This window comes from Drosophila novamexicana, unplaced genomic scaffold (assembly GCF_003285875.2).
Source record: "Drosophila novamexicana strain 15010-1031.04,08,12 unplaced genomic scaffold, DnovRS2.1 tig00004554-arrow-pilon, whole genome shotgun sequence".
In the NCBI taxonomy this organism is placed as follows: Eukaryota; Metazoa; Arthropoda; class Insecta; order Diptera; family Drosophilidae; genus Drosophila; species Drosophila novamexicana.
Genome location: NW_020825051.1, coordinates 785,451 through 799,272, shown reverse-complemented (window position 1 = coordinate 799,272; position 13,822 = coordinate 785,451). Strand labels below are relative to the sequence as shown.

The following is a 13,822-nucleotide window of genomic DNA, read 5'->3' as shown; positions in this document are numbered from 1 at the left end:
GGGTTTATTGTTTACTCCGGTTGACCTCCATTGCTACCCACAACTGAGCTGGGCCACAGTTTGGGGCAACTTGAGAGAGCAATGGCCAACTAAATCACCGCAACTGTGCAACTAAATTTCAAGCGCACTAAATTTCGCACACGCCAACTGCAACTAAACCGACTCCGAGCATGTGCCGTGGCTTCCTGTTGGCCAACAGCAGCAGCAGCAGCAGAAGCAGCAGCAGCAACAATGTTGGCTGCCCGTTCAGAATCGTGTCTAGCTAGGAGTCCCTCTTCTCGCTCTGCTTGGCTGCTTGGCCACACTCGTTCCGGCCCTTTTGTTATTTTCTTGCCGTGCAATTTTCGCCATTTTGTGGCGCACTTTGCGCCCGCCGCGATTTGCAAAGATTTATGGCGCTCGACATGGCGGCGGTCAACGTTTGGCGGGCGCTACTTAGTCCAGGTAGCTGCTCGCTGGCGCAGACAGTCCCCACCTCCTCCCACCCACCCCTTCCCGTCTACTTTTGTCTGCCAGATTGTTGCAGTTTTCGCGTGTCGAGTCAGCAACAAATGCAGCCCGTTGTCTGCTGCCTTCTAATGCCTGTCAGCATTGTCGCAAAGACGTCCTAAGCCCTTATCCAACTGCGGGCGGCGTTAAGTCCTTTACGCGCTTTTAAGTTGGCCTAATTCTCGTTTTCATTTCGTACATTTCCCTACTTAATGCTTAATTTAAACACAAATCCGATCTGCTGGCTGACTTTTTTCGATAAGCAGCCTAAATAATAGCAAAAGTTGGCAAACTTCCCAATTGGAGAAGGGGCCAAAAGCGCAAAAAATATTTATATATATGCATGTATATATGACGTTACCTAGCAATGGAAATTTAATTTGCCGCAGCAACTTTTCTGCTTACATTTTGAAAAAACCTGCCTCATAGCTTTAACTGATTTAGGCGATTTAAATTACGCTCGAAGTTTGCTCCTCAAAAGCAGATTCAGTTCTTGAATATACAAAGTGTTTAACTCAAACTTCTATAAGAACTCTCTTGTCTGCACATCACACACGAGTCATTTTAATTTGAGCCGCATGGAAAATCTTCTTTTCTCATACTGGCAACATATTAAATATAAATATTATTAAATTTGTATGTTCCCTTTATTTCTTTTTAAATCTTCCAATCGAACTTAACAAATTATTTTCTTACACTCATTTTATCATTTCTTAATTTCTTTTTATATAAAATTGTTTTACAACAAATGCAGATGAAATAACTGAATAAGGAAATATTTATTCTTTCTTAAAATCTACTTACACTTAATTTAAATGTAAGTCTCTCCTTCTAAATATTCTCTAGGACAAGAAGCAAATAAATTATTTACCCTCTCAGAATTAATTGGCGACCGTAAAATGTAACGCATTTCTCAAAATTCCCAACCGATAGTATATAATCGAGTTTCCCATTCTCTCTCTAATCGAGCCCAACTCTCATTTTTAACTCCTCTGCCGAAGTTTTCTTTTATTCCTAGCTTATTCCCAGTTAGCCCGCATTAATCCAATCTTATTTTCTCGGGGTTGTAACCCTTACCGTGCCCTCACTTTGTTCCACTTGGGAATTTATAGTTCCATTTTAAGTTGCTCTTAGGATAAACATTGTAATAAAAATTTCGTTGGTGCTTGGCTTAATTTTCAACTCCGCTGCACTAAACGTTGCCCCAAATCCATGGCAAATCTCCAGCCGTGCAAGGTTTATGTTCGACATGCTCTTGCGATGCCATACACCCGTTTATCAAAAGCCACCCAAGGGCGATGGAGAGGGGCTTGAGTACAAACGGGGGCTGCCTGGCAAAATGTGGCAGTATATTGCAGTGGAGCCAGCTAGTTTTCCGTTTGCCATATAAATTTGTTTAAGACATATAGCAAGGATCAATAGCAAGGATTTATTGTCTGCCACACATAACTTTGCCTTGGCTTTAAAGTTCTAGACGGCGGTGTCGGCGACGACGTCTCTCTGGGAAGCTCTAGGAATGCGTGTGGCAAGGTCGCCGGCTAAACTTTGTTACCTACTTTTGGCCTGTCGCCGTTTTATGGGCATGAGTCCAAAAAAGAAAACCCAAGAAACACACACAGAAAAAAAAAAGAACAGTTATGGCTAAAATGGCGACGTCGTCTAGCCCACACCTCTCTGGATTCGGTACTCTCCAAAGTGCCTCGACTCTGACGTCTGCTTGCGGTCGTTTATATGTAAAATATTTGGTTTGGTTTATGACTGCTTTGGGTATTACTCTTTACTTTCTGGCCATGCCAATTCGCAGTGCCTTTCGTCTGTCCTCTCTCCTATTTCCTCTACACGGCTCTTTCGCCCAACCAGCTCGACAGTCAAAGTTTTTGGCGTGGCCGTAAAAACAAAAAGACGGCGCTAGGAATTATGCCATAAAAGCGTCGTCGTCGTCGTAGTGCCAAAGTCACCAAATTCTTGGCTAGAGCTGCAACAACTGGTACGCCAAGTTCTCGTCGCGCCGTCGTCGCTTAGTTGGTGTCAATGTTCAAGGGACACATAAAGTACATTTTCGGCTAAAGCGTTGTTCTTCGGAATGGTCTTATATGTAGTGAGATATTACGGCTTTTACAAAAATGGCAAAACTTACGAAAAACCTTTGGCAGATCCTTAAAGCGCATTTTTGGTTAGCTAAACAGCCAAATCAAAACAGAATTTTAATAATTATAGAAATAATTATTGCTAAAAATGCTTGTATTATGAAATAAGTAAAATTTGAGCCAATTTCATGGCATAACGCGACTATGAGTCGTCGCCATATACATCCTAGAATTTCCATAGCTTTTTTTATTGTGCTTTAATGGCTTACCTGTTTCTTATTGTATATGTTGTATATGCATTGATCATTTTTTTTTCTGGATTTGAGCCAACGACCTTTTGTTAGTTCGACGCTTAGACATGTCAACCTTACAGACTCACAACGTTAGTTCAATGGCTACGTTATTGTTGAGGCTTTTCCTACAAACTCTCTCCAACATTTTCTATATTTTGAGATCGGCCTTTCCAAAATGCTTTTGTAGTGCTCATTTTCGACCCGAAAGGAAGGTTTTCTTGTCTATGCCTTGTCTTAAATATATATAAGTGGAGCTCCCATAGGAAAAATTCTGGTTTATTAGGTTTTTAGATATCAACTTTTTTGGTTTTTCAAATAGTTTATAAATAAAGTCTATAAAAAGCACCCTGCTGGGTTACATTATTTAAGGTTCTTTTATTTTTTGATTTTTATTATTTAATTTGTAATCACGAATAGCTTTCTCTTCTGCATGTTCTTTATGATTAAGGCAATGCATTCTTCTTACTAAAAACAAATGTAGCTCTGTAGCTTTGTGGTTACTTTTACAAATCAGCCGCAGCTCGAGTGTTTGGCAACAAAATGCAATGCGCTCTGCAACATTCAGCTTAAAATGCAAATCAATTGCTAGGCAAACTCGGAAAGCTATCCGAAACTGGCAAGTTGCAATTTGCAAGTTGCAACAACCATGCCGATTGCCATTACCAAAAATTGAAGTAACATGTGTGACGACAACGACGACGACGACGATCGCATTGCAATTGTAAAGCGCCCCCTGGCGGTGGGTAGAGACCAAAGCTGACTTCTCTCGCTACGCCCAACCGAATGGAGCCATTGTTTCTATTCTATTTCTATTTCTATTTCACAGACGACTGACTGTTGGCTCCTGGCTGCTGGCTGCTTGGCTGCGACTTTCACTGGCACACAGCCTTCAGCTGGGGCGATTGGGTGGAGTGGGAGGAGTTTTTCGCTGGGAAGTGCCCCAAATAGCGCGCTCAACTTGCAGCGTGCGTGAGCTTCAAGTAGTCTGTGTTTTTTTTTTTTGCTATTGTTGACTATGGTTGTTGTTATTTCTAGAGCATTGCAAATATTTGACTGTGCTTGTTTAGCAGCAAAAAGTATCTTATAGATGCACACGCGAAACTCAAGTCGAAACTGTAAACTGTGCAAATAGTGAGCTGGCGAGTTAGCGGAGGGCGTACGGGCAGGATTCCTCAGCGGAAACTGTGCCAAAAGACGTATGGCACAAAGCAGGATAAATTTGCCAAGTTTATCATAGCAAAATGTTGGTGCAGGGGGGGCAGGGAAGTTGGGGGTTGGGGGCGTAATACGTTGGCAAAACATGAGGAAAAGCATGAGTATAAAATATTGTCAGCGATATTTTAACGCGCGCTCAAGCGAAATTGTCATATAAATAACACCAGGAATGGGTCGAAGGGGCAAAGGGGGATGAGCGAGGATAAGCCGTCCCCCTGTCAACCCCTGGAACAGGAGACAGCGGATATGGAAAGTGGGTTTTGGGTTTTTTCTATGCTATTGGTTGGCGTTACTTTGAAATATTAAACATTTGCCAAAGAACAACAGACCAGTTGAAGTTTATTGCCAGCGTTGATGGCCAGGCGGCGACGGGGGCGACATGGGCGGGGCTGGCAGTTAGTGGAAATTGGAGCAGCTCAAAGATGGCTGCGAAATTAATAAAACTCGGCAAAGAAAGAGTTGAGCACAGGCGGGCGTTTGATTTCGTTTTAAAACTCAGCAGCGCCAGCAACTTTTACCCAAGACTTAAATAAATAGAAAAACTAGAGGAAAACTGAAAACTGGGCACGGGTAATACTCTCCTTTCTATTTCTCTCTGCCTGCTGCTAACACTCTCGTATTAAATCAGAAACATGCATTTATTTAGCAATTTCCTGGCAATGGGAAACAAAAGAAAAACTGTTGCAAAAGTACTTTTTTCTTGCTTTTATTGTTTTTTGGCAAATTTTCAAAAACTCACCCGACTAAACAATAAGCAGCAACAAAGCAAAAAGCTGCAGGGGCAGAGCGGACAACGGGACCGAGAAAACAAAAAACGGAAGTCATAGCGCAAGCGAAAGCAAAGCCTGGCCAGCGGCCGGCGGACCAACAAACCGACACTACTAGATGGAAAAGGCTGCGGGCCAGGAACAGGGACTGCAGCGGAACCAGGCAGACACATACAATAAAAGAGTTTTGTGCTATTTTTTTTTTTATTTTTATTTTAACTTGCCTTTCTCTCTTTTTTGTGGGGCACGGCCGCAAGGCTACACAGCCACAGCTGAACTGACAGCCAAACATTTATAACAATGGTCAGTTGGTGGGCGTTGGTCTGACTCGGACTCGGACTCGAACCAGCACACTGGCTCGGACATAGTCAGAACTAATAAATGAGTTCAGCAAGGGGCAACTGTCGAAAAAGGTTTGCTGGACGCCCAAAACCCAAATAAGAACGTCTAAAAAAAAAATCTCAACGCTCATGGCGGCGGCTAGCTATAAAATATTTAGAGCATACTTTTGAGCTGCAGACACGTCAGCTGGACTGGGCGAGGTCGGATGACAATTTAAATGGTGTTGACTAAAGAGTGAGGTCAGAGCTAAAACTTAATTTTGCCGTTGGTTTTAAAGCAGTTAGCTAAGGGTGTTAGGCGAATGGTGCCTAATAGAGAGGAGTTGAAACGAGTTGTACTATGCAACGAGTAGGTGAGCCAGACCAGTGTTGTATAATGCTCATATAAAGAAAAGAAAAGTAGCGAGTAGAAAAGGTGGGTTTTAAGGGCAGCTTAATAAATATTAACTATAAACAAACATAAAGTAAATGAGGGCAGTGTTGCAAAATGCGCGAATAACGAGGAGTAAGGTAATTTGCAGAGAGTGTTCGGCGGATAGTATCAAATAGAAATTAATTGAAACAGAGAAGAGGAAAAACGTCACTAAGACAATGTGAAAAGTTAGGGGGTGCCAGTCTAGTGTTGTAAAATGCGTGAGTAAGCCAAACCTTACATATAAATACATATAAACTGAAAACGAAATCAAAATACATTAAGGTTGTTTCTAATAAAACACGTTTAATGTTAGCTCGTGTCGGAGCGTCACTTTGAGCTGACCTTTTACCAATAGTTCGTCTACACATGTTAACTGCTAGCCTGGAGCAGGCTCTTCTCCGTGTGTTGGTTTAGGCCAGGTTGTTGTTTCTTTATGGGCCAGCGTTAAGTGTCTTCCCGTGAACAAATTGTCTCGCCCCAAACAAAACAGACGGCTAACAGCCTCTATTTGTAGGGACTAAGCCAATAGAGCGCTGTGCAAGTCGGGTCATGTCCTGATGCCTGCTTAGGGGGCTATTCGAAGAATCTGGCCTGCGGATTGTTTTGGCCATTTAGCAGCATTTCACATTTCAGCAATTTAAATTTGATTTTCCAAGCATATGCAAGCGACCCCTTTGTCAAACCCCCTCAACACACGACGCCAAACTGTGTGTTGACTGACTGCTTAAGCAGCTGCTACCCGCACGCAGCGCACATAAACGAGTGGCAGTCACTGACAGGAGTCGGTGTAGACTGAGAGGTCCTTTTAGCTGTTTTGCTTGTGCTTCATGGAGCTGCTGTCAGTTGGCTGTTTTTGTGTTTTTAAGCTGCCAAATAAAAGCGAGCGGCCGCTCAGTCGCAGCCTCAACAAGTCGCTTTATGGCATATGCATGATAATGATGAGAGACTGCAGGACCAGGGACCTGGCGCTCCATTTCTGTGGCGTTCTTTCATATGATTGCGCCCGAGTCGCTCCCGGGTGTTTATGTGATATTTACATAATAAAAACGAGAGTCAAGTTGGAGCTGTGTCTCGTCTCGAGAGTTGCTGCCAGCAGTTATCCTTTTTGGCGCAGCACAAACAGCACAAAGCCATCAGTTGTCTGGCCCGCCCCCGCCTTGTCCCACCACACCCCATGAAGTATGACCCACATCTATGATTATTTTCATGACGCCTTCGGGGCCGAAACATTTCCATCCCGAACATTGCGTAAAGTTTAAAAATATGAAAAAGGCAGCGGCAAAGCCAAAGCCAAAATGTGTGAGGGGCGTGGCCGTGCTGCTGTGTTTTTCTTGTTTATACGCGCTGTGGGCAGACCAAAAAAAAAAAAAAAAAAACAAAATAACAACAAAAATTGTGTTCACTTTTTGTTTTATTTATTTGATAGACCATTTGGGGTTGCGCCTTTTGCCCATATTCTTTCCGGCATCCTTGAACTTCTCACAGTTGTGCGCTAAATTAAGTTTACTTTACCATTTTGCTCTGCTCCCGAACTGATAAATGTCCCCAAAGCATACAAAGTGCAAGTTGTTTTTCAAGTTTCGACCAAACTAAACTATGTGGCATATCTTTGGCCCCGTCGCCTTTGGGGCGCTGCCATCGCTTGGCCATTGAATGGGCTTCTACTTTGGGGACTCTGAGGCTGTGGCACAAAGGGTTGGCTCACTTGCTAAAAATCCGATAACAGGGCAGGGAAGGGAAGTTGCAGGGCCAAGCAATTTTGTGTTTGCCACTGAGCTGTGGCATGTGGCATGTCTTAAATTCTGTCACGTGTTATGTGGGTCCACTGTAGCAATTTAAATAGATAATTAACACTGGAACTTCTTTACAACTTTTAATAACTTTAAGAGAAAGGGGTAAAAAAGTTGTATGTCTTTAACCTTACACTAAGTCTCTAATTTTATTTAAAACCTGAAGCTAATCCGTTTGAATATATAAAATGTTCAGTACCTTGTGTAAGCTTCTTCTTCAAATCAAACAGAAAAATAGAGTTAAGAAATTGTCTAAAAGAATGGCATTTCTTTCGCTCTTGATAGCCTCTTTTTATATTAAATGCATAACAGTACATGAAAGTGTGTGGCAGCTTCAGCAGCAGAGTCAAGGAGACTCAAGGATACTCAAAGTATCAGATCTCACATCTTTCAGTTTAACTATTAAGAAACAATCTCTCGGAAGGAACACATTAGAGTGTACTCCATATTGGGGGGACAGACTTATGTTCAAAGGGAATCACTACAAACCTGACCAAATGCTTCCAGGATATTCAAATAAGCATCTGGGATATCAAATCTCACACCGCCTTCGTTCACATAAAGGGGAAATCTCCTAGAAAGGAACGGTTCGTTGTGCATTGCGCAGTAGGGATTCTCACATCACCCATCATCATATCATCATATCAAACCCCAGCAAAGGCTTCCAGAATGACCATAAATGCTCCAGAATAATATAAATAACCTTCATAGGCATCTTGGATATCAGATTCACATCTCCCATCACCATTCCATCATGTTAAACTCCATCAACATCTTTCACAATGTCAAAAAAGAAAAACTGCAGACCAATATATATAACCCTCATAGGCATCTTGGATATCAGATGGCACATCTCCACTCCACATCACTATTCCATCGTGTCATACCCCAGGATGTCCTCTTTCATAAGCATATTGGATATTAGATCTCGCATCACTCAGATCAAACATATAGGATAAATCTTCCAAAAGAACGGATCGTTGTGCATTGCATAGAATGGAGGAATGATCTTAGCTTGTACACCATACACCATACACCATACACCATACACTATATACTATACCTAACTCTCATGAGCGTATTGGATATCATATCCCACTTCTCCCAAGTCCTTCACAAAGGAACGGATCGTTGTACATTGAAAAGAAAGCAGATTGTATAGAATTCCATCATGCCATACCTCATCAAAAGCTTCTAAAATGTCCAGAAATACAAGATAACACTACACTCTCGTTGGCATCTAGGATATAAAATCTCATATCTTCCAGTTTAACCATAAAAGGCAAGAAACGCGAACGGCCCGGATCAGGGTGCATTGCCCAGTAGGGAGGAGAGACCAAAATTTATTCATCTGAGTTACAAACCCGGGAGTTGGTCTGGCGCTCCATAACAGGATCGTAACCCAAGCTGATGGCATTAATTGTTAACAGTCCGTGAAGAAATATTCCCTGGAATATTTCGGAAATTGTTGGCACTGGGCTAATAGTCCGATGGTATTGCAATTCTAATGAGACGGAAAGTGGTAACTGTGAAGCACGCAGCTAAACAACAGGACCCCGTTCTCAGGCGAAATTTTTACAACTCTGCCATCCGTGGCATTCAAAAGATGTATAAAAGTTTCGTTTTAAAGTACAAAGCTTAGAAATTTGGCAGTTATAAACTGACTTTACCTATCTATCCGATCTATGGCTGCTCCATTTGAGCCCTGCCCAGTCCCTTCCTGGTCAGGGGTAGCTCGAATCTACTGCCCGATTAAAGCTGCATCTGCCGGACCCCGTTAGAGTCGAATATAACCATTTGGCTTTGCCACTAATTCGAATGCCGTTGGTAATGTTGCTGCCGTGGCCATTTAAATTGTCTTCATTTGTTTACTGCCAGACAAAGAATACAAAATAGAGTAACAGATATAGAGGTAGAGTTTGGAGGAATTGCCGGGGACATAGACGTGGATACGGGGCAAAGGAGGCGGAAAATAATCCACAAAACTACCGATTAACTTGCCGGGTAGCCAACGGGAAGGCGAATGCAGCTGCCAAATCCAATGAAAATCCAAAAGCCAAGCAATTTTGAACTCTAATGGAAAATCAATTTAAAGCGCACATACTAAAACCCATTCCCCATCTCAATTCCTTCCCTTTACAGGCTAAACAGCAGACAGAGCTACACGAATGTCGGACGCCAAATACGAAAGCCATTGGCAAACTTGGCTAAAACGTATTTAACCCAAAATAAAGCGAACAACAGCAAGCGTGAGAGAGACAGAAATAGAGAGAGAGAGAGAGAGAGAAGAGCAGCTGCACCGAGATACAGTCAACGTCTGGTCACAGCAAAGGCAACTAACCAAACAAACCACACCACAGACTAGGCTCACGAAGGGAGTAAAGCTCCAAGCGAGCTTGCAAACCCGTAGACAGAGAAAGAAACAGAGAGAGAGAGAGAGAAAGGAACAAGGACAGGGACAGGAACATAATGAGCAGACGAGGGTCGTCGGCAATGGTAGCGGCAATTACCATGTCGCCGTCATCGTTGCTGTCGCTGTTGCTGCTGCTGCTGCCGACATTGCTGGGGCTGCTCGTGCCGACAAATGGCCTGGCAAATTGTCCAAATGGCTGTGAATGCGATGACGAAACTCTGAAAGTCAACTGCGGTGTGGGCACGCTCGATGTGCTGCCCATCGCACTGAACCCGTCTATACAGCGGCTGGTCATTAAGAACAACAAGCTAAAGACCATCGACTCATCGATGCAGTTCTATTCACAGCTGCAATTCCTTGATTTATCCTACAATGATATGGTTACGATACCGGAACGCTCTTTCGCCTACCATGCCAAGCTGCTGGAGCTGCATCTCAATCATAATAAGATTGGACAAGTGACGAACAAAACCTTTACGGGCCTAACCACAATTACTGTGCTCAATCTGAGGGGTAATCTGATTGCCGAACTGGAGTATCGCACTTTCTCGCCCATGGTTAAATTGGTTGAGCTGAATCTTGGCCAGAATCGCATCAGTCACATTGATCCGCATGCTCTGGACGGGCTGATTAATTTGAGCATATTGTATTTGGATGATAATACTCTCACTACGGTGCCATCGGAGCTGACATTCCAAGCGCTGCCCGGCCTGGCGGAACTTTATTTGGGCACCAATTCATTTATGACTATTCCGGCGGGCGCTTTTCAGGATCTGAAGGCTCTGACGCGTCTTGACTTGCGTGGCGCGGGACTGCATAACATATCGGGCGATGCTCTGAAGGGTCTGGAGGGCATACGTTTTCTGGATCTCTCCGACAATCGCTTGCAAGTCGTGCCCTCGGTTGCTCTGCAGCGTCTGGCCCGTCTGGAGGAGCTGTCGTTAGGCCAAAATGACTTTGAGGTGATCGCAACTGGCGCCTTTGTGGGCTTGCGTGAGCTGCGCCAACTGGAGATTACAGGAGCTCAGCGCTTGCGCCGAGTCGAGAGCGGCGCCTTCACGGACAACACAAATCTGGAGCATTTGAATCTCTCGGCTAACAAGCAGCTCAATGAGTTGCACGCGAATACCGTGGGCGGTTTCCCACACCTCAGCACGGTCATCTTGAAGGAGAATCATTTGAGTTCCCTCTCGGAGAGTCTTTTCCCCTGGTCGGATCTGCAAACGCTGGATCTGTCGGATAACCCGTTTGTCTGCGACTGCCAGCTGATGTGGCTGCGTAATTTGCTCATCAGTAGGAATGGCAGCAATCAGTATGCTCCCGTCATCTGCTCCTATCCAGCCAATTTGAGGGAACTACCGCTGACGCAGCTGGCTGAGCCGCTGCTGGGCTGCACCCACGGCACGGGCAACAAGCAGGCCATTATTGGCATCATGGTCGTCGCCTGTGCGGCGCTGATAACCACATTGGCACTGATAATCTATACGTGTCGTCGTCGCATACGCGAAATGCTTAAGGGCCACTCGGCGCTGGGGCGCAAGGAACGTGAGTATCAGAAAACCTTTTCGGATGAGGAGTACATGACGCGACCGCCACCTGGTTGCGGTGGTGTGCATCCTGCTTCGGGATATCCCTGCCCTAGTGGCATCAATTCATCGCAATATTTGGGCAGCCGGTCGATACCAGTCACAGAGCTATAGCTAGAAGCTCCACCCCCACCTCAGCTGCGGGGTCGGGGTGGTGCCCCCTCCAGTCATAACGGTCCAATGGCATCCACAACCTCAGGAACGCCGCTGCAGCAGCTGCAGGTGCCCAGTGCTGTTGATGCGTCGCATGCCCCCTTCGCCCAACTCAGCCACATCCACTACATGACCAACAATCCGCAGTCAGCGGCAACAACAACAGCAACAACAACACCCCGCTCTCATCACTCGCAACAGGACATGCGACTGCTGGCCAATGGCGGCGGCAAGATACTCGGCCTGAATGCCTCCCTGCCTCGACACATGGCAGGACGCCAGTGCGGTGTGCAGGAGAGCACCCTGTCCCATTACAGTCAACCACTTGCCAATGGCCATGCCGGCATACGCCTAACCCAGGATCACTTCAATCACAATGGCATCGGCGGCGGAGCCGGCGTCTATGCCAAGCCCTGTGATGCGATGGCCGAAGCTGGATATATACACAACAATTCGCACTATTCGTTGCCGCTGGATCATGATATGCCGCCCAGTCCGACACCCACACCGCCGCCGCCGGCGCTGCCGTTGCGCAATGGCATGGGCATGGCTCTGGTGCATGGCAATACGACTGGCAGGCGTTCCTTTACTAGTAACAACAACAACGTGGCAACTCTCTCGAACAACAATCACAATGGCGTCGGCGGCGGTGCAGTGTTGGTCAACGGCAATTACAACACCAACGGCAGCAACAACAACAATAATGGCAGCCTGCGTCGCTATCACTGATATACGCTTAAATCGTGCGGCACCTTGGGCCGCACCAAGCCGAAGCAGCAGGGCGGGGATATTGAGTTGTATCACTTCTACAAGGGCTGATGAGGAATTGGATCACATTGTATTACTTTAACTATGCATTAATTTATATTTATGTATTGTATATTTAGTTACTTATATTCAGGCGAAATCATTTTGTATAAATTAGATTTTAGTTTAAAAAAAGAGAAAAGAAACAAAAGGCAGCAGCAAATGAGCAGAGCTGATATGTAAATACAGTTTAAAATGCATTGCATTCTAGATAGCGGTTAGTTTGGTCTAAAACTGTTGACATATAGCAACACAGTTTTAGTAGCTGCTGACGTTTACCAACACTGCGCACTCTTTTCTTTTGCTGCTTTGTGCAGGGTCTTTTTTCGCATCCAGTGATTTACCTAATAAGTTTAGCCTAGACATTTAAATGCATGTAAATAATTAAATGCTATGCTCAAAAACTAAAAGAATATAAACAAAATAAAGACAAAATACTAAAATAACAACTAATCAATTTGTATACAATTAATTTACGCTGTTAAGCACAAGTCATTAAAAATATATATGTATTTAGCATAAAATATTGCAAGAAAAAGAAAACACAAAACTAAAATTCAAAAATATATATATATAAAAAACAAATGAAACAATATCTAAGCCGAACACCCTTAACAAAGTTTATGCAAATTATAAGTAATCTTCATAGATAACAGAAAAAACACAAAACATTTTTGTAGTTAATAAATTCAATATAAATAGAACACAGAAGGTAAACTTAAATTACTTATTGAAATAATAAATATTAAATAAAAAAGAAGAGGAAAAAAACACAACAAGTTTATGAAATGCAGCGGAATAGCTACAATTATGCAAAACTACACAATATTTATAAAGAAGGTACTACAAATTGACACAATATGAATACAAGAGCAATTTATGCCACATAAATAAATACAAAATATGTGTAAATAAAAAATGTATGCCCGAACAAATTTAATTTTCTGTTGTTTTTATATGGCCATTTGGCTGATTGCTTTCTCGTTTATTTATACGTATTTTATTTATTTTTTTTTTATATTTATTTGTTCATTTTTGTATCTGTTTGTTTTTTTTTTCGTGTGTCGAGTCGGTGGCGTTTTTTAGCGCTTTTGAATAATTGTACATATTTAACAATTTAATGGAACAAAATGCAAAACACATACAAGGGAGTTAAACGTAACCTTAAACTAATAAGTAAAAAATGAAAAAAATAAAAATAACAAATTATAATTGAAAAGCCTATTCAAACGTAAATGCATATTCATATTTCATTACACAACAAATCTCTCATCTAGTTATATACAAACATTTATATACATTGAAAATAAATAAATTAAAATTCATAGACCTTAAGCAAATTACAAGGGACACGTATAGCTAAAAGAGAGCGTTCAAAAATTCAAAATTATAAGGAATGCAACCAAAAATATGATCATATTCTAATATTGTACGAGTATTAATAACTGCCGTTAAGCAGGACAAGC

The 13,822-nt window shown here is 43.0% G+C and overlaps 1 protein-coding gene across 1 annotated transcript in view; it reads left to right on the top strand.

Moving 5' to 3' along the window:
* Positions 1-13,324, top strand: part of LOC115769383 (slit homolog 2 protein) — a 60,670-nt gene extending 47,346 nt beyond the window's left edge. The window contains 1 exon segment of the mRNA XM_030714178.1: positions 9,540-13,324. Coding sequence (XP_030570038.1) covers positions 9,867-12,278 — 2,412 coding nt within the window. The 5' untranslated portion in view covers positions 9,540-9,866 and the 3' untranslated portion in view covers positions 12,279-13,324.
* Positions 13,325-13,822: the final 498 nt, after the last annotated feature.